Source organism: Oncorhynchus masou, chromosome 33 (assembly GCF_036934945.1).
Source record: "Oncorhynchus masou masou isolate Uvic2021 chromosome 33, UVic_Omas_1.1, whole genome shotgun sequence".
NCBI classification, from domain to species: domain Eukaryota; kingdom Metazoa; phylum Chordata; class Actinopteri; order Salmoniformes; family Salmonidae; genus Oncorhynchus; species Oncorhynchus masou.
Window position 1 is genome coordinate 40889484 of NC_088244.1, and position 22283 is coordinate 40911766.

General features: G+C 44.6%; 2 protein-coding genes across 4 annotated transcripts in view; one reads left to right on the plus strand and one right to left on the minus strand.

Moving 5' to 3' along the window:
* Nucleotides 1-22283, plus strand: part of LOC135528554 (tensin-2-like) — a 52383-nt gene that overhangs the window by 28353 nt on the left and 1747 nt on the right. For 2 of the 3 annotated variants that reach the window (XM_064957712.1, XM_064957714.1), the window contains exons 8-27: nucleotides 4903-4953; nucleotides 5064-5186; nucleotides 5519-5583; nucleotides 5831-5914; nucleotides 6029-6141; nucleotides 6612-6672; nucleotides 6827-6902; nucleotides 7061-7190; nucleotides 7586-7651; nucleotides 7795-7911; nucleotides 9005-10546; nucleotides 10683-10845; nucleotides 12825-13951; nucleotides 14055-14186; nucleotides 14316-14408; nucleotides 14752-14829; nucleotides 15153-15233; nucleotides 19687-19855; nucleotides 20014-20082; nucleotides 20518-20547. In XM_064957712.1, the coding sequence (XP_064813784.1) occupies nucleotides 4903-4953; nucleotides 5064-5186; nucleotides 5519-5583; nucleotides 5831-5914; nucleotides 6029-6141; nucleotides 6612-6672; nucleotides 6827-6902; nucleotides 7061-7190; nucleotides 7586-7651; nucleotides 7795-7911; nucleotides 9005-10546; nucleotides 10683-10845; nucleotides 12825-13951; nucleotides 14055-14186; nucleotides 14316-14408; nucleotides 14752-14829; nucleotides 15153-15233; nucleotides 19687-19855; nucleotides 20014-20082; nucleotides 20518-20547 (4370 nt within the window). The remainder of the gene's footprint in view (nucleotides 1-4902; nucleotides 4954-5063; nucleotides 5187-5518; nucleotides 5584-5830; nucleotides 5915-6028; nucleotides 6142-6611; nucleotides 6673-6826; nucleotides 6903-7060; nucleotides 7191-7585; nucleotides 7652-7794; nucleotides 7912-9004; nucleotides 10547-10682; nucleotides 10846-12824; nucleotides 13952-14054; nucleotides 14187-14315; nucleotides 14409-14751; nucleotides 14830-15152; nucleotides 15234-19686; nucleotides 19856-20013; nucleotides 20083-20517; nucleotides 20548-22283) is intronic. The other variant, XM_064957713.1, reaches the window with a different exon arrangement.
* LOC135528556 (dihydropteridine reductase-like) lies at nucleotides 15702-19259 on the minus strand. Its single transcript, XM_064957718.1, has 7 exons — nucleotides 18832-19259; nucleotides 18193-18285; nucleotides 17938-18034; nucleotides 17714-17854; nucleotides 17496-17604; nucleotides 17294-17377; nucleotides 15702-16861 (listed from the first exon to the last, which is right to left on the minus strand). Exons 1-7 carry the CDS (start codon nucleotides 18922-18924, stop codon nucleotides 16762-16764), a joined length of 717 nt encoding a protein of 238 aa, XP_064813790.1. The 5' UTR covers nucleotides 18925-19259; the 3' UTR covers nucleotides 15702-16761.

Sequence of the window (22283 nt, forward strand, 5' to 3'; positions counted from 1 at the left end):
CCTCTTCCACACAAACTTGACCAAATTCAAAACAGCAGTTCTTCTCTTTCAATATTGTATATTCAATACACACAGAGATGGGCAGTATTTCTGTTACTTTTTAGTGTTTGTCATTTGTATTTTACTGGCCTAAACTAAACTAATGTATTTTCAAAATACTAAATACTTTTCAACAGTCCTGATACAAAATTATTTAGGACCTTTTCGAAAATAAATTGAAACAACTTTCCTTTTTACATTTACATTGCATTTTAGTAATTTATCACGGGGCTCTAACAGTTTTCACAGATAGTTTCTTAACAGGTGAATGTTTGTCAACAATTTGCAAGAATAATTGTGCAAAAAACTCAAAGTGCTGCATCTGGATTCACCTCCTTATACACATCAGACCAACATCTTCGACAAACGTTCTGAGAAAACATTTTGTATGATTTCTTATGAATAACTTTAGGCCCTGCCTTTGGTACTTTGGCTTTCCTTGTTATTGCCACAATCTTATGATCACCTACAGCCAATGGGAACTGATATTGCTTTGGAGCAAAGTACTGCAGCATTAGTAAAGATATGATCAATACAAGAGGATGTCACAGATCCAACACTATTGGAATACACTAGTTGGCTGAGTGATAACATGGTTCATGTTACAGGCATTAGTCACAGTAAGAAGCTTCCTCTTGAGAGGACAACTAGATGATAACCAGTCAATGTTCAAGTCACCTAGAAAATACATTTATCTCTTAGCATCAGAGACCTTGTCTAACATCACACACATATTCTCCTAGAGAGAGAGAGAGACTCGTGCACCAATTCATGTTGTTGGATATATATTGGAACACAGCTTAGCCTTTTGTTAATCACCCTGTCATCTCAGATTTTCAAAATATGCTTTACAGCCAATGCTAGACAAGCATTTGTGTAAGGTTATCATAGCCTAGCATAGCAGTATGCCTCGCTAGCAGCAGGCAACCTTGTCACGGAAATCAGAAAAGCAATCAAATTAAATCGTTTACCTTTGATGAACTTCGGATGTTTTCACTCACGAGACTCCCAGGTCGACAGCCAAAGTTCATTTTTTCCCAAAATATTATTTTTGTAGGCGAAACAGCTCCGTTTGCTCTTCACGTTTGGCTGAGAAATCGCCCGGAAATTGCGGTCACCACAACGCCGAAAAATATTCCAAATTAGCTCCATAATATCGACAGAAACATGGCAAACGTTGTTTAGAATCCATCCTCAAGGTGTTTTTCTAATATCTATTCGATAATATATCCAGAGGGACAATTCGTTTTTCACTAGGACCGATTGGAGTAATGGCTACCTCTGTATTTTACGCGAGAATCTCTCGGAGCCACCACGTGACCACTTACGCAATGTGGCCGCCTACGGCTATTCTTCAACAGAAATGCGTAAAACTACGTCACAATGCTGTAGACACCTTGGGGAATACGTAGAAAGCGTAAACTCGTTGATGGTACATTCACAGCTGAATAGGGAGTCATTGGAACGCAGCGCTTTCAAAACCTGGGGCACTTCTGGATTGGATTTTTCTCAAGCTTTCGCCTGCCACATCAGTTCTGTTATACTCACAGACAATATCTTTACAGTTTTGGAGACGTTAGAGTGTTTTCTATCCAAAGCTGTGAATTATATGCATATTCTTGCATCTTTTCCTGACAAAATATCCCATTTAAAACGGGAACGTTTATTTTCCAAAAATGATAATACTGCCCCCCAAGAGGTTTTAATAACGACGCAAGTCTATCGATACATTAACTCACTCATAAAAACAGCAGCTCTTTGCTGTATTCATTGACAGCCTCTCTCTTGTCATGGTTTAATTTTTTTATCTCACACAGTAGTTGACTATCAACTTTACTGTGGGCTCATGGAAGCTGCAGACACAGTGATCTGAGCTATCTGATTGGCCAGCAGTAGGGCCTATAGGTGCACTTGATTTGCTGTCTTTGCCTGCTGGGTAGGGGGAGTTTGTTCATTCAGACACATCGAATGGTTCAAAATGGGAGCAATTCGACTACCCGGAGTGCAGGGCAGCTGAATCAAGTGGCCAAAAGGCAAACTCATCTCCATCCACTGAATCAGATGGCTCATTTATCACAAAACCCTCTGATACTGCCAACAACTTTAATTACATTTACATTTTACATTTAAGTCATTTAGCAGACGCTCTTATCCAGAGCGACTTACAAATTGGTGAATTCACCTTCTGACATCCAGTGGAAACAGCCACTTTACAATAGTGCATCTAAATCATTTAATGTAGTGCCCAAAGCTGCAAATATGTGACATAGTAAATAAATTAACGATCATAACCGTGGAAGGGGGGGGGGACGGGACAAACAGCTGACTGAAGACAGGACGCCTGGGCATTCTTTCCGTTTCTGCAGGAAAAAGGTGCTGAAATACATGCTAACACGTGCCACTACAACGTGCTGAAACCACAGATAGGAGCCAGATGTCTCTCAGGATGTATAAAATCAGAAGCATCCATTTAGATAATTTGTTGTATATTACTTCTGAGGCACAGCTGGGAACATAATAATTTTTTTGTTTTTACTGGACTGATTGACTGACCATCAGATGCAGTCTGAGGGGAGGGAGATTGCCGCAATCAGGCTGCCTCTCACCCTAATCAGTGTCCCGCCGCCCTCCATCGTTCCGCTGAGAAAAAGGGAAAGTATTCCAGCTCACAGCGAAACTCAAGTCGCACTGCATTATTTGCCTCATGCGTCAATTCATGTCGTTACTCCTATTACCAAAAAAAATGTGAATTATTCCTTGATATTAAAAAAAGACAAGCGGCTAAATAAAAAAAGCTTATCGGAAACACTTTGCGATACTCATTCATTGCAGCTATCATGCTGGTTGTAGGGAGAAGTACAGTACCAGTCAAAGCAGAAACGGGTTTAGATGTGCAAATGTATCAAAAATGTAAAAAAACGGAAATATCACATTTCCATAAGTTACTTTTTCATTGGCGAGATTAGAACACTTAAGCATGACATGCCAACAAAAAACTCTGACCATTCATATCCAATCATAACTGACCAAATAATGAAAGACAAGCAATGTAATTTTGAATTCTGTAGTGAGTGTGGAAAACGTGAAAAAATTATTGCTGTCTATCAATAATGACAAACCACCTGGTACTGACGAGCATGGAAAATTACTGAGGATAGTAGCGGACTATATCTCCACTCCTATTTGCAATCTCTTCAATCTAAGCCTACAGTAAATTGTGTGCCCTCAGGCCTGGAGTGAAGCAAAAGTCATTCCACTATCCAAGAATAGCAAAGCACCCTTTACTGAATCAAACAGCTGACCAATCAGCCTGCTACCAACTCTTAGTGAACTTTTGGAAAAAATGGTGTTTGACCAGATACAATGCTATTTCACAGTAAACAAATTAACAACAGACTTCCAGCCTGCTTATAGGGAAGGGCACTCAACATGTACAGCACTGACATAAATGACTGATGATTGGTTGGTTGAAAGAAATTGATGATAAAAAGATTGTGGGAGCTGTTTTGTTAGACTTCCGTGCAGCTTTTGACATTATCAATCATAGTCTGATGCTGAAAATACGTATGTGTTATGGCTTTACATCCTCTGTCATATCTTGAACACAGAGGGTTTTCTTCAATGGAATCCTTTCTAACTTAAACCAGGTAGTGTGGTATACCTCAAGGCAGCTGTCTTGATCCTTTATTGTTTTCTAGCCTTGAGCAAAGCCTGTGTGTCTACTGTATGAATGCTGATGACTCAATGTTATACACATCAGCTACCACAGCAAGTGAAACCACTGCAACCCTTAACAAAGAGCTGCAGTCAGTTTTAGAATGAGTGGCTGGTAATAAGTTAGTCCTAAATATATAAAAAACTAAAAGCTTTGTATTTGGGACAAATCACTCGCTAAACCGTAAACTTCATCTAAATACTGTTATTAAAAATGTGGCAATTGAACATGTTGAGGAGACTAAACTGCTTGGTTTAACCCTATACTGTAAACTGACATGGTCAAAACATATTGATGCAACGGTTGCTAAAATGGGGAGAGGTCTGTCAGTGATATAGCGCTGCTTTGCTTTCTTGGCATCACAATCAACCAAACAAGTTTTATCCTAGTTTTATCATACCTGGACTACTGCCCAGTTATATGGTCAAGTGCTGCAAAGAAGGACATAGGCTAATTAGAGTTGGCCCAGAACAGAGCAGCACAGCTGGCCCTTAAATGTACACGGAGGGCTAATATCATGAACATGCATGTCAATCTCTCCTGGCTCAAAGTAGAGGAGAGATTGACTGCATCACTTCTTGTCTTCGTGAGAGCTATTGACGTATTGAAAGCACCGAACTGTCTGTTCAAACAGCTAACACAGCTCAGACACCCATACGTACCCCACAAGACATAACATCAGGGTTCTCTTCACAGTCCAGAACTGAGGCTGGGAAACGCACAGTATTACATAGAGCCATGACTACATGGAACTCTCTTCCACATCAGGTAACTCAAGCTAACAGTAAATTCAGATAAATAAAACAGATAAAACAATACCTCATGGCACAACACAGACTGTGAAGAGACACACACACACACACACAAATTGTAATATTGAATTGTTGAAATATTGTACATTTTATATTGTGGATGTGTAATGGTGGACCAGTGTAAACTTGTATAGTGCACAATGTCTTGTGTGATGTATTGTTTTATTTATGATTTAGACTATTGTTTTGTTGTTTTGTTCCTGTTTGGACCCCATGAAGAGGAGCGGATGCTTTGGCAGCAGCTAATGGGGATCTTAATAAAATACTAATATGTGCTTTTATATGTGTAGCGTGAGTACACACATCATTCATCTCAAATATGAATTTTGCTTTCAGCTCTTCAATCTCTCTGAACGACGCCATGACATCACCCGCATGAATCCAAAGGTGTACATGTTTTTATTTTCTGTATCAATTCTGTATCAGTTCTACTTTCTGTGACTTATTATATTAACATACTTTTCCTATCTTCCTCACTATTTTCCTATGACATTCAGGTCCATGACTTCGGCTGGCCTGACCTCCATGCCCCTCCCCTGGACAAGATCTGTGCCATGTGTAAGGCCATGGAGACTTGGCTGACCTCTGACCCTCAGCATGTGGTTGTCTTGCACTGCAAGGTCAGGGTTCGGCCTGCTTTTGACTGGGTTTTAAATGCCCGTTTTGTTGTTTTAGGGGCTTTTAAAGAAAACACAAAAAAACAGAATGCTGGGTTTACCCAGATGACTTGCATTCACTTTACAGAAGCTCTTTGATATATTTAAGGGCAATATGTAATCTCATCTTTGTATCTTTTCACTGTGAAGTTTTGAAATCGCTGTGAAGTTGGTGTTCTTATAAGGGTAGTGACGTCCATATTTTTACAGCAGTAATAATCAGTTTAATGCCTCAAGCCTTAGGCTAAAAACAGTTGGTACTTTATGTCCTGATGGCACGGATCTTCCTCTTCCAGGGCAACAAGGGCAAGACAGGAGTGATTATTGCAGCCTACATGCACTACAGCAAGATCTCTGCAGGGTAAGTGTCCTGTCCTGCATCCAAAGCCACAGTTTCCATGCTGAGCATGGTTTAAGGCTGTAGTAATGGAAACTGGCTTGTTCATTGGCTCAAGCCTGCTGCATTCATGTACTTCTGGCTCTTAAGAGAGCCTGGTCTTAAGCCCATAACGGGAATGTTATGTAAATGTTGTATAATTCTCTCTATGAAGTATGTATTCTTCTTGTGCAGTGTGTCGGTTTAATTCTGTGTTTCTGTGTTTGAGCAGGGCAGACCAGGCCCTTAGCACACTGGCCATGAGGAAGTTCTGTGAGGATAAAGTCTCGTCCTCCCTCCAACCGTCCCAAAACAGGTAAGGACTATCTACAAACATTTTGTCTGTATCACTAACCAACAAGCAAGCCCCATCTTTTTATTTTTTGTCTGAAGTGATGTGGTGAAGTGACCCCCCCCCCCCCCCTCTCAGGTATATCTACTACTTTGGGGGGCTCCTCTCTGGGGCGATCAAGATGAACAGCAACCCACTGTTCCTCCACCAGGTCCTCATCCCCACACTCCCTAACTTCCAGAGTGAAGGAGGTGAGGCCATGCGATGGGCACTACGCATTTGTTCACCCTGACTGACATCCTCAGATAAGACCACTCATTCTCCTACCTCAGGGAGCTGAGTCGGTTTTGAGTCTATGTTTACAGTAGACTGTTGTGTGTGTGTGTGTGTGTGTGTGTGTGTGTGTGTGTGTGTGTGTGTGTGTGTGTGTGTGTGTGTGTGTGTGTGTGTGTGTGTGTGTGTGTGTGTGTGTGTGTGTGTGTGTGTGTGTGTGTGTGTGTGTGTGTGTGTGTGTGTGTGTGTGTGTATGAGTCCATGTCTCTGCACAAGGCTCTGAGATATGGCCCTGTGAATGACAACAGTGTTTTCACATGGTCAAGTTCACCCTCCACCCACACACTGGCCTGTTTATCCTTAATCATATGACAAAGGACAGGGGGAGAGACAGTCAGCACATTCCACTGTGTAACACTGAACACCGCCTCTCTTTATCGTTGCCCAGGTTACTTTCCCTTCCTGAAGATCTACCAGTCCATGCAGCTGGTCTACACCTCAGGGATATAGTGAGTCTGCATCACTTTATGTCCTACAGTATTATTAACCAACACAAGTGACAGAAAATACATAGATCTAACATACTGGACAGGATGTGCCTTTACTTTTCCTTGTCTGTGTGCGCCTATCTGTTTGTATTCATATGTTGTCTGTTGTTCACAGTGACTTGCAGGGTTCCGGGGGCCGAAGACTGTGTGTGACCATTGAGCCTGCATTGCTGCTGAAGGGAGACATCATGGTAAGTCTGAGTCAGACAGACAGTCTGACAGATTATTCCACTGTTTCTCAAGTTAAGTCACTGCCTTGCCAATGCCTGTTCAGAAAGTAGATTGATTCTCCTCTCCTGCATCTCATCTGTTCTTCTGCTCCTTCCCACATCTCTGTCTCCCCTTGCAGGTGAAGTGTTACCACAGACGGGCCCAGAGTGCAGAGAGGGACACAGTGTTCAGACTGCAGTTCCACACCTGCACCATCCACGGGGCACAGCTGTGGTTCGGCAAGGGGGAGCTGGATGAGGCCTGTACTGGTATGGAGGGGGAGGGTCTGGGAAGAGGGCTTCTTGAGACATGTATGGAAAGGGTTTATTATCAATACAAGGCCTTCTTGGCAGTAACGGTTAAGCCAGTGTGGAACAATAAAACTTGTTGGTTCATTGTGGTGGTTAAGAGAAGTGGAAATTACTATATAGAACCGATGTGTCAAAATGAATCCCTCCGGGTTCATTGCTTAATTGTATAATGAACACACTAATTTCCTAATTCCCCTGTTTTTACTTTCTGTTAAATTACTTCCAGCTGAAATGTTGTGGCCTGTAAGCACCAGGGGATTATGTGGAAGTAATTAGCCCAATTGAACCAACCAAGCCACTCTAAAGGAAAACATTAAAACGCACCCGATAGATGTGGTAATTTCTTTTCTCAGATGAACGATTTCCCTCGGATGCAACTGTAGAGTTTGTCTTTTCCTCTGGACCAGAGAAGATCAAAGGTTTGTTCTTACTATGTGACTCATCTTCAGCTCTCTCATTTCAGGAGAATTTACAATGTAACAGTACCAGTGAACACAATAGCAGTTTGTATTAATGTGCTTGTGCTTAATCATATGTCTAATCATACACACTATCCCCTCAGGGCGTGAGTACCAGAGGAATGACCCTGCTGTCACAGTGGACTACAACACAGCTGACCCAGTGGTGCGCTGGGACTCCTATGAGAACTTCAACCAGCGCTACCAGGACAGTCTAGAAGGTACAGAAAGCCTCCCTGAATTTCTGGTGGGCTCTATCTCAATCATACAGCTTAAAGTAACTGCCCATTGAAAATGTCACTTTTAAAAGTTAATATTTGATTAACTCATATCCAAATAATTTTGTTGACTCGTCCTATACACTTCAAAGTCCCTGCCTCAAACTTGTATCTCAAGCCAGAGAGGGATAACTAGGCCCAAAATCTGTCTTTCACCACCAATTTTTTTGCCCACCAAGCGAAAGGTGTGTCAAATTTGGTCCAAAAAATGTTTAATGGCTTATTTGTTAAGTAAGGTTTATTTGATTGAATAGAAGTTTTGTAATGCTTAGGTAAGGCGAGTGTACTGATGAGTGTACTGATATAAGTAGGGCACGTGACATCCCGGCACCTTTAATAATAAAAAAAAATCTTTATATCAGTGTTGTGCTTGTTAATGCTATGAAGTATGCTTGGGACGTCCCAATCCCTAACCCCTAACCTTAACTGGTACCTTAACCATTTTAAACATCAACTTCAATGGGGGGGTAGGGATATACCAAGGATCCCGGATAGAAAGGACTGTTGTAGTTGGTCACACATGTATCTGCCCTCTCATTGTCTAGAATGGTCCCAACTTAACATTGCCTCCTCCTGACTGCCTTCCATTTTTTAAGACATTTATTTTTATTGTTAGAGCGGCCAATGGAGTATCTGTATAATATAATGGAACATCTGTACGCAAACAGACCGTTTAAAAAATACTTGCTATTTCCTCATGGAGATGGCGTCATGTTCTATGAGGAGGATGAGTTGGCCAATTAGCGGTCTAGAGGATGAGCTGGCCAATCAGCGGCCTACTTCTGTGAATATGTTTTATGACTGAGATACAGCCACACCATTTTGTTGTTGGGGTACACCCACCATTCCAACACAGCTGATCTTTAAGATACATAATAATTTAAACCATTTGGAAATAAAACCATTTCACTCATATTGTAAATAATTATAGGTCATATTTCATAGAAATATGGAAACACTGGGCAATTACTTTATGGCTATACTGCCGCTACTGTACTCTGAAGGTACAGTATGTTAAATCTCTACTCTCTCTCAGACATAGCCCACACCAGGGGTCCAGTGGATGGCAGTCTGTACGCCCAGATAAAGAAACGTCGTTCAGGCCCAGGTTCAGGCTCCCTGACCTCCACCAATGGGAGTCCAGCAGGCACCAGTGAGGAGAGGCCGAGTCAGAACCAGCTCCTCTCCCCTAGCTCTGACTCTCTCAATCACTCCGGCCTCACTAGCCACTCCGGCCACTCTTCCCACTCTGCGGCCCACCCAGAGCATCCAGAAGAGCCCAGAAGGCCCCCGCCCCCCACTCGGCAGGAGAGGGAGGAGCTGGAGCGCATGCTGGGGGGCATTGAGGGGGAAAGGGACGGCCAAGACAGGGAGAGGGAGACTGCCATCCTGGATGACGGGGACTCGTCCTCTCCCTCTGAGCGTACAGGTACTCTGAGGCTGGGCCGCTCCTGTTCCTGCCGGGTGGGCTACCGCTCCCAGCACTGTGCCGAGCCCGGTTGTGACCGACTCCACCTCATGCCCAACAGCTACTGCCTGGACAGAGCCCCGTGCACCAATGGTCATCCTGGGGCACCGCCCTCGGCTAACCCTGCCACCGCCCCCTCACACATGGACCTGTGCCAGCACTACAGTCCGCACCCTCACCCGGCCCTGCCTCCCCCTGACCTGGTGTGGGACCGCCAGCAGGGCCCGCCACATTACCTGCACCGCTCCTGCTCTGAGGGACCCTCTCATCACCCCTCTCTGTGCCCCTATCCATCCCAGGAGCTGACCCCTCACCCCCACTCCCTTCCTCCCGGGCGCCTGCTCTGTAGAAGTGATGACTATGGTCCGTACCATCACCCTCCCTCACACACCCATCACCACCCTCACCACATCAAGTCCTCCGGCCCCTACCACGACATGCTGCTGCTGGACGGTCTGCCACCCCCTGGCTGCCCCTGCCGGGACTGCCTCATCAGGAGGGAGGACTCAGCCTTCCGTGGTCTGCGGCTGGAGCGAGGAGAGAGCTTCCACTGGGACAGAGAGACAGAGCTGCAGCATCGTGAAGCAGGGCTGAGGAGGGGGAGGGAGTCTGAGCTGCCCAGGGGGGTAGAGATGCACTGGGAGAGGGAGGCAGTGGGACTGAGAAGAGGCAGGGAGATGTCACTGCATTGGGACAGGGAGGCAGAGCTCCAATGGGAGAGAGAGAGAGAAGCAGACTATTGGCACAGGAGGGCCACAGTGTCTTCCTATGGGCCCCAGGGACACGAGCTCCCTGCCTTCACTTTTGACCCCCTGCCGTCAGGCCACCCTGCGTACCCAGAGCCGTCTCGCTCCCACGCCCACTCCCACCTGGATCTGAAGTACAGCAGCAGCAGTAGTGGCTACCAGACCCCCCACCAGGCCTACCCCTGCTCCCCCTACCAGCCTTCCCCCTCTGAAAGTAGGGGCTATGCCTCAGGCTACCAGTCTGAGTCTACCTCCCCTCTGCCCCCTCCTTCCACCCTGTCAAGCCCCTGCAGCCACACCACAGGGCCAGCAGACCACCACCCTGAAGCCCACCCTCAGCAGTACCTCTCCGACAGCCAGACAGGTGAGACAACCTCGACTGACAACAATTTAGAAAATAATTTCAGGAAATTACATTTAAACCAATGTAGGAAATAATTGATCAATTGTCAGTTCGGTGTCACATAAAATAATTCCCTATTTTCTCTGTCTTCCATAAGATGGAAGGGGGATGAGTGAGAATGTGGGTTGGAGAGACCACATCTCCCAGGGTTCCTTCAAGAGGATGCATCGAGATGTCCATGTCCCGTGTTCCACGCCTTATGACCGCTCTGGGCCACCCACTCCTGTTCATACCAGCAGCCCTCTGCGCACACAAGAAAGGTATTGTCTTCTTTTTAACATCTGCATGTCACATATCAGTCGTGTGTGTCGATTGAAGACATGCTCCACAGAACTTTGGCAACTACTAAGTATTTTTTTTATTTCCCACTGTGTCAATGTGCAGTTCAATACATGCATAATCTGTAATTACTGTTTTACCTCAATTAGACACGAAATCCCTAATTTGAAAGCAACTGTTTTTCTCAAAGCTCTGCTGCCCCATTTTCCCTACATTTTCCCCCACGTGGGCCAGCCCCCTAGCAATTTGAGTTCTAGCCAATAAGCTTTAGCCCCTCGCCATTTGAGTGACAGTTTGCAAGATGCACATACAGAAGAGCGAGTAATGACGTGGTGCACATATCTGCACATATGTGATGTAGTAGCAATTTTCGGGGACCACTTTTGGCTTATAAGCGCTACTTTCAGAACTACTGGCTAAATAAACTCAGCAAAAAAAAAAGTCCTCTCACTGTCAACTGCGTTTATTTTAAGCAAACTTAACATGTGTAAATGTTTGTATGATTCAACAACTGCGACATAAACCGAACAAGTTCCACAGACATGTGACTAACAGAAATTGAATAATGTGTCCCTGAACAAAGGGGGGGGGTCCAAATCAAAATTAACAGTCAGTATCTGGTGTGGCCACCAACTGCATTAAGTACTGCAGTGCATCTCCTCCTCGTGGATTTGCCAGTTCTTGCTGTGTTATCCCACTCTTCCACCAAGGCACCTGCAAGTTCCCAGACATTTCTGGGGGGAAATCGCCATAGCCCTCACTCTCCGATCCAACAGGTCCCAGACGTGCTCAATGGGATTGAGATCTGGGCTCTCTGCTGGCCATGGCAGAACACTGACATTCCTGTCTTCCCGGAAATCACGAACAGAATGAGCAGTATGGCTGGTGGCTGTCATGCTGGAGGGTCATGTCAGGATAAGCCTGCAGGAAGGGTGCCACATGAGGGAGGAGGATGTCTTCCCTGTAAAGCACAGTGTTGAGATTGCCTGCAATGACAACAAGCTCAGTCCGATGATGCTGTGACACACCGCCCCAAACCATGACGGACCCTCCACCTCCAAATCGATCCCGCTCTAGAGTACAGGCCTCTGTGTAACGCTCATTCCTTCGATGATAAACGCGAATCCGACCATCACCCCTGGTGATACAAAACTGTGACTTGTCAGTGAAGAGCACTTTTTTCCAGTCCTGCCTGGTCCAGCGACAGTGGGTTTGTGCCCATAGGTGACGTTGTTGCCGGTGATGTCTGGTGAGGACCTGCCTTACAACAGGCCTACAAGCACTCAGTCCTGCCTCTCTCAGCCTATTGCGGACAGTCTGAGCCCTGATGGAGGGATTGTGCCTTCCTGGTGTAACTCGGGCAGTTGTTGCTGCCATCCTGCACCTGTCCCGCAGGTGTGATGTTCGGATGTACCGATCCTGTGCAGGTGTTGTTAAATATGGTTCTCCCATTGCGAGGACAATCAGCTGTCCATCCTGTCTCCCTGTAGCTCTGTCTTAGGCGTCTCACAGTACAGACATGGCAATTTATTGCCCTAGCCACATCTGCAGTCCTCATGCCTCCTTGCAGCATGCCTAAGGCACATTCACACAGATGAGCAGGGACCCTGGACATCTTACTTTTGGTGTTTTTAGTTAGTGTCCTAAGTTTTCATAACTGTGACCTTAATTGCCTACTGTCTGTAAGCTGTTAGTGTCTTAACGACCGTTCCACAGGTGCATGTTCATTAATTGTTTATTGTTCATTGAACAAGCATGGGAAACGGTGTTTAAACCCTTTACAATGAGGATCTGTGAAGTTATTTATCTTTGAAGGACAGGGTCCTGAAAAAGGGACGTTTCTTTTTTTGCTGAGTTTATAGTATGCAGAAGTACCAGACAATTTCCTTAAATAAACGTTTCAAAATGTCATTTAAGAATATATTGCATATCTCTTTTAATGACTTTCTATTTTTTTTAGGCCCAGTCTAGGTGTACAAGGGAATGAAGTTCGATCGACTGACATAGTCAACAGTGACTTTGAATCTGCCCAGTCCCAGGTTAGGCCCGATAGTACTGCTGCTCAAGTATCTCAGCTCAACCAGCAAAACATCCCTGACCCCTCACAGTCTTCATCCGTGACACCCACACCTTCCCCCACCCAACTCAACAGCCACTGCACCACACCGACACATCCACCCTCACCCAACCAGCCCCAGAACCACTGTACCACACTCTCACCTACAACCAGCCAACCCAGCAACCACTGTCTCCCCGTATCACCCACTCAGACCCCCCCTGAGAAAGTTAGCCCACCTGGTCCAGAGACAACCCTTCCTACAGAGACTGCTGCACTGCCTCCTCTTACCCAGCACCAGCCACCCCTTGCCCAGCACCAGCCACCCAACCTCAACTCTGCAGCTGGCACAACGGAACTTGCCCAGCACCAGCCACCCAACCCCAACTCTGCAGCTGGCACAACAGGACCCTGCCCAGCTCAGGGCCAGCTGAATGGAGCATGTCCACCCAGGGAGCTGAACCCAGAGGTCCCTAAATCCATCTCCACCCCCACTAAGGCCCCTTCCTCTCCCCAGCCTCTCATCAGCAGTCTGGAGGGCTCCCCCTCCTCAGAACCTCCTGTGCCTGGCTTCGCCACCCTGGGCCGGAGGCTTATGCTGGGCACAGAGTCCCCAGGACCCCTGCAGCATTACCCTGGCATGGAGGGCAGTGCCAGTGGGCACTCTTCAGCCCCTGAGGGACATGACACCCCCACCTTCCCCACCTCTGCCACTGGCTGCTGTGCCCAATCTGCCCCCCATATGCCATACTCGGGCTACACTGCTGTCACCATCCCCCAGCCCCCACTCCCAGAGAAACGGCGGCAGTCTGCCCGGCCAGGATCACCTAATGGCGGGGTGGGTACACTGAGGCCCTCCCTCTCACAGCACCATGTCACCTTCTCTCCAATGGTGGGGGAGATGGCACCCCCTGCAAGCCAAGGAGAAGGAATTATATCTCTGGAAGGAGAGATGGCAGGCAGAGTCAGTGTTAAGTTTGTCCAGGACAGCTCACGCTTCTGGTACAAGCCTGGCATCTCCAGGGACCAAGGTAACTTAAGTTACTTTTTAACTCGTCATAAAGAAAGCCATTTGACTGTTATGCAATCAAATTGCATGAAACTTTTTTATGTCTATTTTCTGTTTGCCTGAAGCCATAGCTGCGCTGAAGGAGAGAGAACCAGGGGCGTTTCTTATCCGGGACAGCAACTCCTTCCAGGGTGCCTATGGCCTGGCACTGAAGGTGGCCATCCCGCCCGCTAACGTCAACAACCACAGCAGCAAAGGTATGACTCAACAACTGCCCAAGCCTTTTGCCTTCATCTCAACACCCTACATTTCCTCCACACAAAGCACTTCTATTTCGGCTAGCTAATAGTGTTCTTCATGTTCTCTCCATAACACACACATGGTAGCCAATCCATTAGAGCAGCTGGTGCGACACTTCCTGATTGAGACGGGCCCCCGTGGAGTGAAGATTAAAGGATGTCAGAATGAGCCCCATTTTGGTGAGATGTTCACATTAAGAATAGTATACTCTCAGTTTTGGGCTATATTGTTTTAGTTTTTTCAGTATTCAGCTATTTAGGCATTCAGTCATTATGTTCCATAGTTGTTGTTCCCAATGGATCATTTAGTCTAAGGGCTCTATTCAGTCCGTATCGCGGGAAGTTCAGCATTACAGCGAGATTACCTTTAAATTTCAATGTTCCCACGTTAGTGGACACAGCATTCACAGTAAACGCTGCATATGTCGGCTCAATCAAAAATTACCTTTACATTTCTATCGTGCAATCGGTAACAATTCAACGGTACAGATTGAATAGAGCCCTAAATGTCTGTGTTCCACAGGGAGTTTGTCTGCATTGGTGTACCAGCACTCCATCACCCCCATTTCTCTACCCTGTTCCCTACGGATCCCAGAAAAAGGTCTGCAGTCACTCACATTATGGGCTATTATTAGCTAGCCGGCTGGAGTCATTTTAATGGGAACCAGTCCCCACCGAAGTAAACATAGGCTGTTTTATAACCATTGATGCTAAGTACCCTCTCACAATCTAATCCCTAGACAATTTGTGTAATAATAGTCCATAGACATTTTATGTTTGTAGCACTTTTCACTGATACATAATGCATAGAATTATAATCTTCTGGCGAGGTTGAAATATTTCCAGCAATTTCCTCCAGATGGAGACAGAGTATAGATATTGATTCAAATACCTTTATCTAATTTGTACATCCCTGTGTTGCAGATCCCATTGGAGAAATGCAGGCACTGCAGTCGACTGCCAGTAACATGAGCACTGCTGCCGACCTGCTGAAACAGGGTGCAGGTGAGTTCCCTAGCCTAGTCAGGTATCACAATGTTCAACTACAAATGGCTGCATTCCTGCTGTTGTGTGTGACATATATGAACACTGTGGTGCTTTATAATGTAATACATCTTATTTTCCAGTATATAGGGCGTAAAATATGTTGTAGTCCATGCAACTGATAATAATGGAGCAAGTCACATGTTTTATACATTTGTATAATTATACCAGTTTTTCTCATATTCATTATTATGAGAAATCATATTCATTCATTCAATAGTGACCTGCCAATTGCTAATGAAAATGTTTTTAAGCCTACCTCCACTTGTAAATTAAATCCATTCGTCTATCCTTCTGGATGAATGGAAAAATGTTTGCGTGCATAATATGCATTTTGTCAGGTTATTATTTTTGCTAGGTTAGTTAGCTTCGTTGATGTTAGCTGACACTCAGGGGATGCCAGCACCAACCATGTAGACGCCCCAAATAAGCAGTTTATCCATTTATTTCAAAGACAATACGCATGTGCAAACAATGAAATCCGCTCAATTAAATGAATGAAGATGGAGAAGGCAGCAAAGCCCTATGCCTGAAACGTCCATCAACAGTGACTGGAGTGCCTTTCAGTTACCGGGAAGGAAGGCACTGCATAAGACGATCGCGATGCATATCCTGGCGACTCAAGGTTTTGATGCAGTTTTAGTACATTTTGGGATTTGAGAGAATATATTTATTTTTTGAGAAAAAAAATACTTAAATATAATTATTTTCAATTTGACTTTCATAATAGCTATTTTGATTAGATTGTCATTAGAGTAAGCACTGCCTACCCTGACTGCACATCACTGACACACAGATGTGTTTGAGCATTAATGCTAACAAAGCCCACAGTAAATTTAGTCGGTGAGTGAAGGCGGGGGAGGTGCATTTGCGACAGTCAAAAGTTAGGACACTGTGGGGGTTTTCCAGCAGTAAGGCTCAGGTCAATATGGCAGTGTCAACATAGCTGCTATTGTTTATAAAAGGTTTTCTTTACAAATTGTTGAAATAAACTTATGTACCCCCATATCACACTCACAAACTGAAAACATGTGTACAATTAATGTGTTAGATCTTAAATATCACTTAATTTTATTCCCTGTAGCTTTAGATTCATGGCAAAGGTGGTTCCTGTTTCAGTCACGTGGGTCAAGCAAAAACACCCTAATTGATTGCTTAACTCAAATCAAATTTATAAAGCCCTTTTTACATCAGTAGATGTCACAAAGTGGTTATACAGAAACCCAGGCTAAAACCCTAGACAGCAAGCAATGCTGATTTAGAAGCACACATGAATAAGCATTTTTTTTTTTTTACATTTGTAGAGTTCATGCAATCGATATGTAGGCACATGTCGAACTATTTTTATCCCCATAATGCAACACACTTTGAAAGGCGGTGACCGACGAGACAAAATGTATCTGCTTGAACGCGCCCAGCAATTAAGTAGTGTTGTGGTAATTTCAGTTCTTGAGGACAGTGAGCAGATGATTGCGGAAGAGTGCGGCCTCTACATCGGTGTGGCCTGTGTCTGGCCCTGGGATGTCACCAGCTGCAGCAGAGTTCCGGAGGCCGGTCGGTTCTCTCCTGTCGACCAGCCGTAGAACATTCTGGAACAACACAATTGAAGGTTCCATAGATCACAGCATGGTAGAATACAACCAAGTATAACATTCTAAAACATCACATCAGACAGCACTGAATTACAGTACTGTGTTAAAGCAGTGCTTCTTAATCCTGGTGCTAGGGATCCAATGGGGTGCACATTTTAGTTTTTGCCCTAGCACTGCACACATCTGATTCCATTATTCAAAGGTTTGATGATAAATTGATTAGTGTAATCAGGTGTGTAGTGCTAGGTCTCCTGGACCAGGATAGAGAAACTGTTACAGCATGGCTCTTGCAGCATCAGGGTTTTGGGTTCGATTCCTGCTGAGACCACCCATATGGAAATATAAGCCGGCATAGCTAAATACGGTAGATTACATCATTTTAGTATATTTTGTGTGGTGTGTGTATGGACAGCACTGTCGCACACTCACTCTGCCACATATTCCAGTGGTGTCCAGGAAGTGACATCAGCGTCAGGCATGAACTTCCTGTTCATAGGCGTATCCAAGGTAATGCTGTCAGAGAGTGCAAAAGATGATTACAGACTGGTGTGAATGTGTGTCTGTTCGTCTGTGTGTGTGTGTGTGTCTGTTCGTCTGTGTGTGTTTGTGTTCGTCTGTCTGTCTGTCTTACGGTAGTATAGTGACAGCAGCAGCTTGTGGAGGGAGGCCACTGTTGGTTCCCGCTAGAGACTGACACAGCTGGTGGACCGCTGCCTTCGCCATACCATAACCCAACATACCTACACACACATGCAGAGGAGGGAGAGAACAATATATGGAATCTACTGCTCACATTCTTAATGGATGCCAATCATAAAAGCCAGGCAGTGTGTGTCTGTGTGTGTGTACCTGGGGTTCCGGTCAGGGCAGCCTGAGCTCCAGACAGTGTGAGCAGCCCCCCTTCTATCAGGTGTCTGGTTGCTAGGTGACTGGAAATGGTAGACGTCCACACACTCTGCTTCCACATCAGATCACTGTTCTTATAGAGAGCTACACACACACAATCATTGTTTTATACAGGGCTAAAGAGAGATCAGTTGTTGTGTGGGTGTCTGTCTGTGTCGAGCCCTGACCTTTAGCCTTGGCGCTGCCTCCGGCCCATCCTCCCGCCACACACAGGATGGCATCCACCTTCTGGTCGCCTAGCAACGACAACACATCCGCTGTCACCTAGGCAACACACACACACTCTCCATGATCAACATGGGCATACATACAGCATATAAAACACACACAGCCTGGCTTAATGTCCTCTTCTTCCCTCATCTCCTTCCCTGAAGGAAATAGCTGAGGGAAAGAGACAAGACGAGGAGCGGGGAGGGTCTCACCTGTTCTGCCTGGTCAGTAAAGGAGTCGGTTGGTTTGACTAGGATGTTGGCACTTGCATCCTCATTGGCATTGATGTCAATACAAGCCACCCACTGGAGAAACACACACAGTACTGTAGGCAGGGCTGCAATTTGAGTATTCAGCTCGTCATATTCTATTTATTTATTTTAAGATCCTTGAGGTTAGAGTGCTCTTCAGCGAGGGGTACCTGGTCAGTTAAGACAGTTCCTAATTCTGCTCCTACTGGCACCAACGTTACACCTTAAACCTGGGGGTATATTAATTCCGCCGATTTTGTTTCAAAACGTTTTTTAAACGGAAGCAAACATAACAAAACGATGAGCGACTTACCGGAATTTGTCCAATAGAAACTCGTTTTAAGGGTATATCATTAGTGCACACAAAGTAGCAAACCATTTCAATTAGACAAATTCCGTTCCCGTTTGCTTTTGTTTGGTTCCGTTTGTTCCTAGTGAATACACCTTACAAGAGCAACCATAATAACAACACTAGAAATCTGACAGTCGGCCTCAGTTCTATTTCTATACTGTTCAAATAGGGGTACCTCGTTGTTGAAGCTAATATCGTTCATTGTAGCTTTACAAAGAACAACAGTTTGTCTGTCTTTCCATTCTCACCCAGTTTTTAGACTTGAAGTATTGGACACAAGTGGCTCCTAGTGCTCCTTTCCCGCCGTAGATGATGACTTTTCGTGCCTCTCCCGCCGCCATACCTATAGCTTCGTCTGGTACGTCCAGTAGTCTGTCCGCGGACAGAAGGGGCTGTTGTAAGTTCTAGAACTGGACTATAAACTCCTCCGTTCAGACTTTGCTCTTCCACCTGATCGTGACTAGTTACCGCAGCCACAAAGTCATAATTATGGGTAAACCCCTCCTATTTCTACAATTGATCTTCTGAAAATCTGATTTTTAACCTTACTCTCACACTGATAACATTATGCGTTACCGTAAATTAAGAAGAAGAAAAAAGTTGTTTCATGAACGTTTACGATAATAGGCATTTTTGACTGTCTGGCTGTGGTAACTAGTGGCCACCCTTCCACCTCAATGATCAGTTCACCCGGAACTAGTTACTAACCAAATACCGCCCGGAGGACCAATGGAAATTCTCCAAAGTGAAATCTGGCCAATCACTAAAAGAGTGTGAGCTCGTTTGCCCAGCAGGGGGAGTTGGGACGTCAGAGTACTAACTTTCCGTGTTGACTAAGCTGTTCTGATACCGTACAAAAAAAAGAGAACAGAATGAATTAATCACTGTGATGTGAGCTGATATAATTCCTATGTGATGCATAATGCATTAGCTGCTATTGATACGCTATTGATACAGTACTATGTAATGCCGAATTTGAAAAACTTGCCCAGTTAAATAAAGGTTAAATATATACATATGTCGAATTTGAAACTAAATCATTCTCTCACAGTTCCCTTCCTGAATGTTCTGATTTTTTCCTGTCCCACCCCTCTCCCGTCCAGCCTGCAACGTGCTCTACCTGAATTCTGTGGAGACTGAGTCACTGACTGGACCACAGGCCATCTCCAAGGCAACCGGAGCCACGCTGGCACAAAACCCCCAGCCAGCGGCCACAGTGGTCCACTTTAAAGTGTCTTCACAGGGTATCACACTGACTGACAGCCAGCGCAGGTAACATTACCACTGACGAAATCATATGGTCTAAATGTCACCCACATAAGTCATTAGTGATTAGGAAAGAAAACAGGAAGAAAGGTTGTATTGTGATAGATTAGTACATTTGATATCAATGGTCACACTAAATGGTCTTTCTGTTCGTCTGTCTATAGGGTGTTCTTCAGGAGACACTACCCAGTCAACAGTGTGACTTTCAGCAGTATCGACCCCCAGGACAGGAGGTGGGAACAGGAGTAGCACACTAACACAAACCATTCACAAACAATTTAAATTTCAGTCAGCCATGACATATAACATGAATTACATGAAGACTGTGCCCTTATGAAATCTAATACACCTCGACCACACTGTTTATAAACCATCTCAGCTAACCATCTAAACAAGAGCATATCAACAAGAGCATTGAGGCATATCCATTCTGTCTTCACCATATTTCATTCATCCTTTGCTGTAAACCTGCGCATGGATCTGTGTGTGTAAGCATGAAATATGTGTTTCTGAGTGTGTGTGTTTGTGGGAGAGTGAATGTGATGTGTTTATGCCTGGGCAATGCAGGCCGTGGCTGTGACTGCACCTGTGCCCATGCCTGTGCTTGTTTGAGAGCTCTGTCTGTCAGTGTAGGTCTTGAGTCCGGTCTGTCTTTCTCTTTGCTTCAGGTGGACTAATTCAGACAGAACAACATCTAAGTAAGTGGTCTATGTGTGTTTGTGCATATGTTTGTTTGGGAGTGTGATGTGTTTGTATGTGTATTGATGACACGATGTTTGATTACCTGCATGGCATCATATTGCTTTTGTGCCTTTGCCATCATCCCAGTAAATACAGTATCTGTTGATCACGGTCACAAATTCATGTTCACCAATATTCATGCTCACAGCTTCTGTTTTATGCCAGTTCATAGGCTTTATGTACATTTGTGTAGTTCGATTATTATTTATTTTTATCGTATATTAGCTTAGGATAGCCTGATCCACCATCCTGACCGCTACGCGCTTCACTGAATCCGAGTAGCGGAACATAATGTACTATAAGCTCGCGAGATCAGGATAATCAGATATTATCCTTCCAGGTTCTACCTTCTACTACGGTAACTTTGTTTGGTTACCTGGCCCATATGTTCGTCTCAGCCTGTTCCTGTTTAACGAGTTAGGCCTAGATTCGATTCAATCAGATCAAGTATTAACCTGCGATAGCAGACACAGATGCAGCAGTTTTCAGAGGTGGAACTGCTTTGGAGCAACTGCTCCGCTTGACTCGTGTTAGAAGTTCAGAATCAGAAAGTGTAGGCTATAATAAAAATAATTATGCTCAAAATGAAAAATCATTTCTACGAAATAATGAGGATTGCTATCATTATAATCGAGGTGTAGATTGCATCTCACATTCCAGTGTTCATACTTGTATACAAGGCTGCATAGAATTTCTCTTAATATGATTCCGTTCAGCCAATGGCAATGTCCGCTTTAGGTATAATGCCGGGTAGAGGTCGACCGATTATGATTTTTCAACGCCGATACCGATTATTGGAGGACGAAAAAAGCCGATGCCGATTAAGAAAATTATATGATTCTGTAAAATTCTGGCAAATTAGTTCGCAATGAGCCAGGCAGCCCAAACTGTTGAATATACCCTGACTCTGCGTGCAATGAACGCAAGAGAAATGACACAATTTCACCTGGTTAATATTGCCTGCTAAACTGGATCAGTAGTTATAACTAGTGATTATGATTGCTTGTTTTTTATAAGATAATTTTAATGCAAGCTAGCAATTTACCTACTGCATTTGTGTAACAGGCAGGCTACTCGTGGAGTTAGTGTTGGACTAGTTAACTGTAAGATTGGATCCCCTGAGCTGACAAGGTGAAAATCTGTCGTTCTGCCCCTGAACAAGGCAGTTAACCCACAGCTCCTAGGCAGTCATTGAAAATAAGAATGTGTTCTTAACTGACTTGCCTAGCTAAATAAAAGTTTTTTTTATTTTTATTATTATTATTCTTTTTTATAATCGGAAATCGGCGTCCAAAAATACCGATTTCCGATCGTTATGAAAACTTGAAATCGGCCCTAATTAATCGGCCATTCCGATTAATCGGTCGACCTCTAATGCCGGGAGCCACTTAAGAATTTGACATCTCTGACACTGCCAAAACGGATCTGATTGAATTGAGCGTTTAGTAACAGAAGTCTCACTCATAGTATTAAACCAGTAAGAATGGGTATCAATATGTCTAAATAGGGGCTGGATTCAATCCGGAACGCAGAATAATTGCAATATAGTGCAATTTATATTTAAAGGTAATTTCCGATTGAGCCGACATATGCAATGTTGACCATGAATGCAGTTTCCGCAAACGCAAGAAACCTTGTTTTTAAATGTCAATTGCGTTATAATGCGGATCTTTCGCAGTCAGGTTCGAATCTA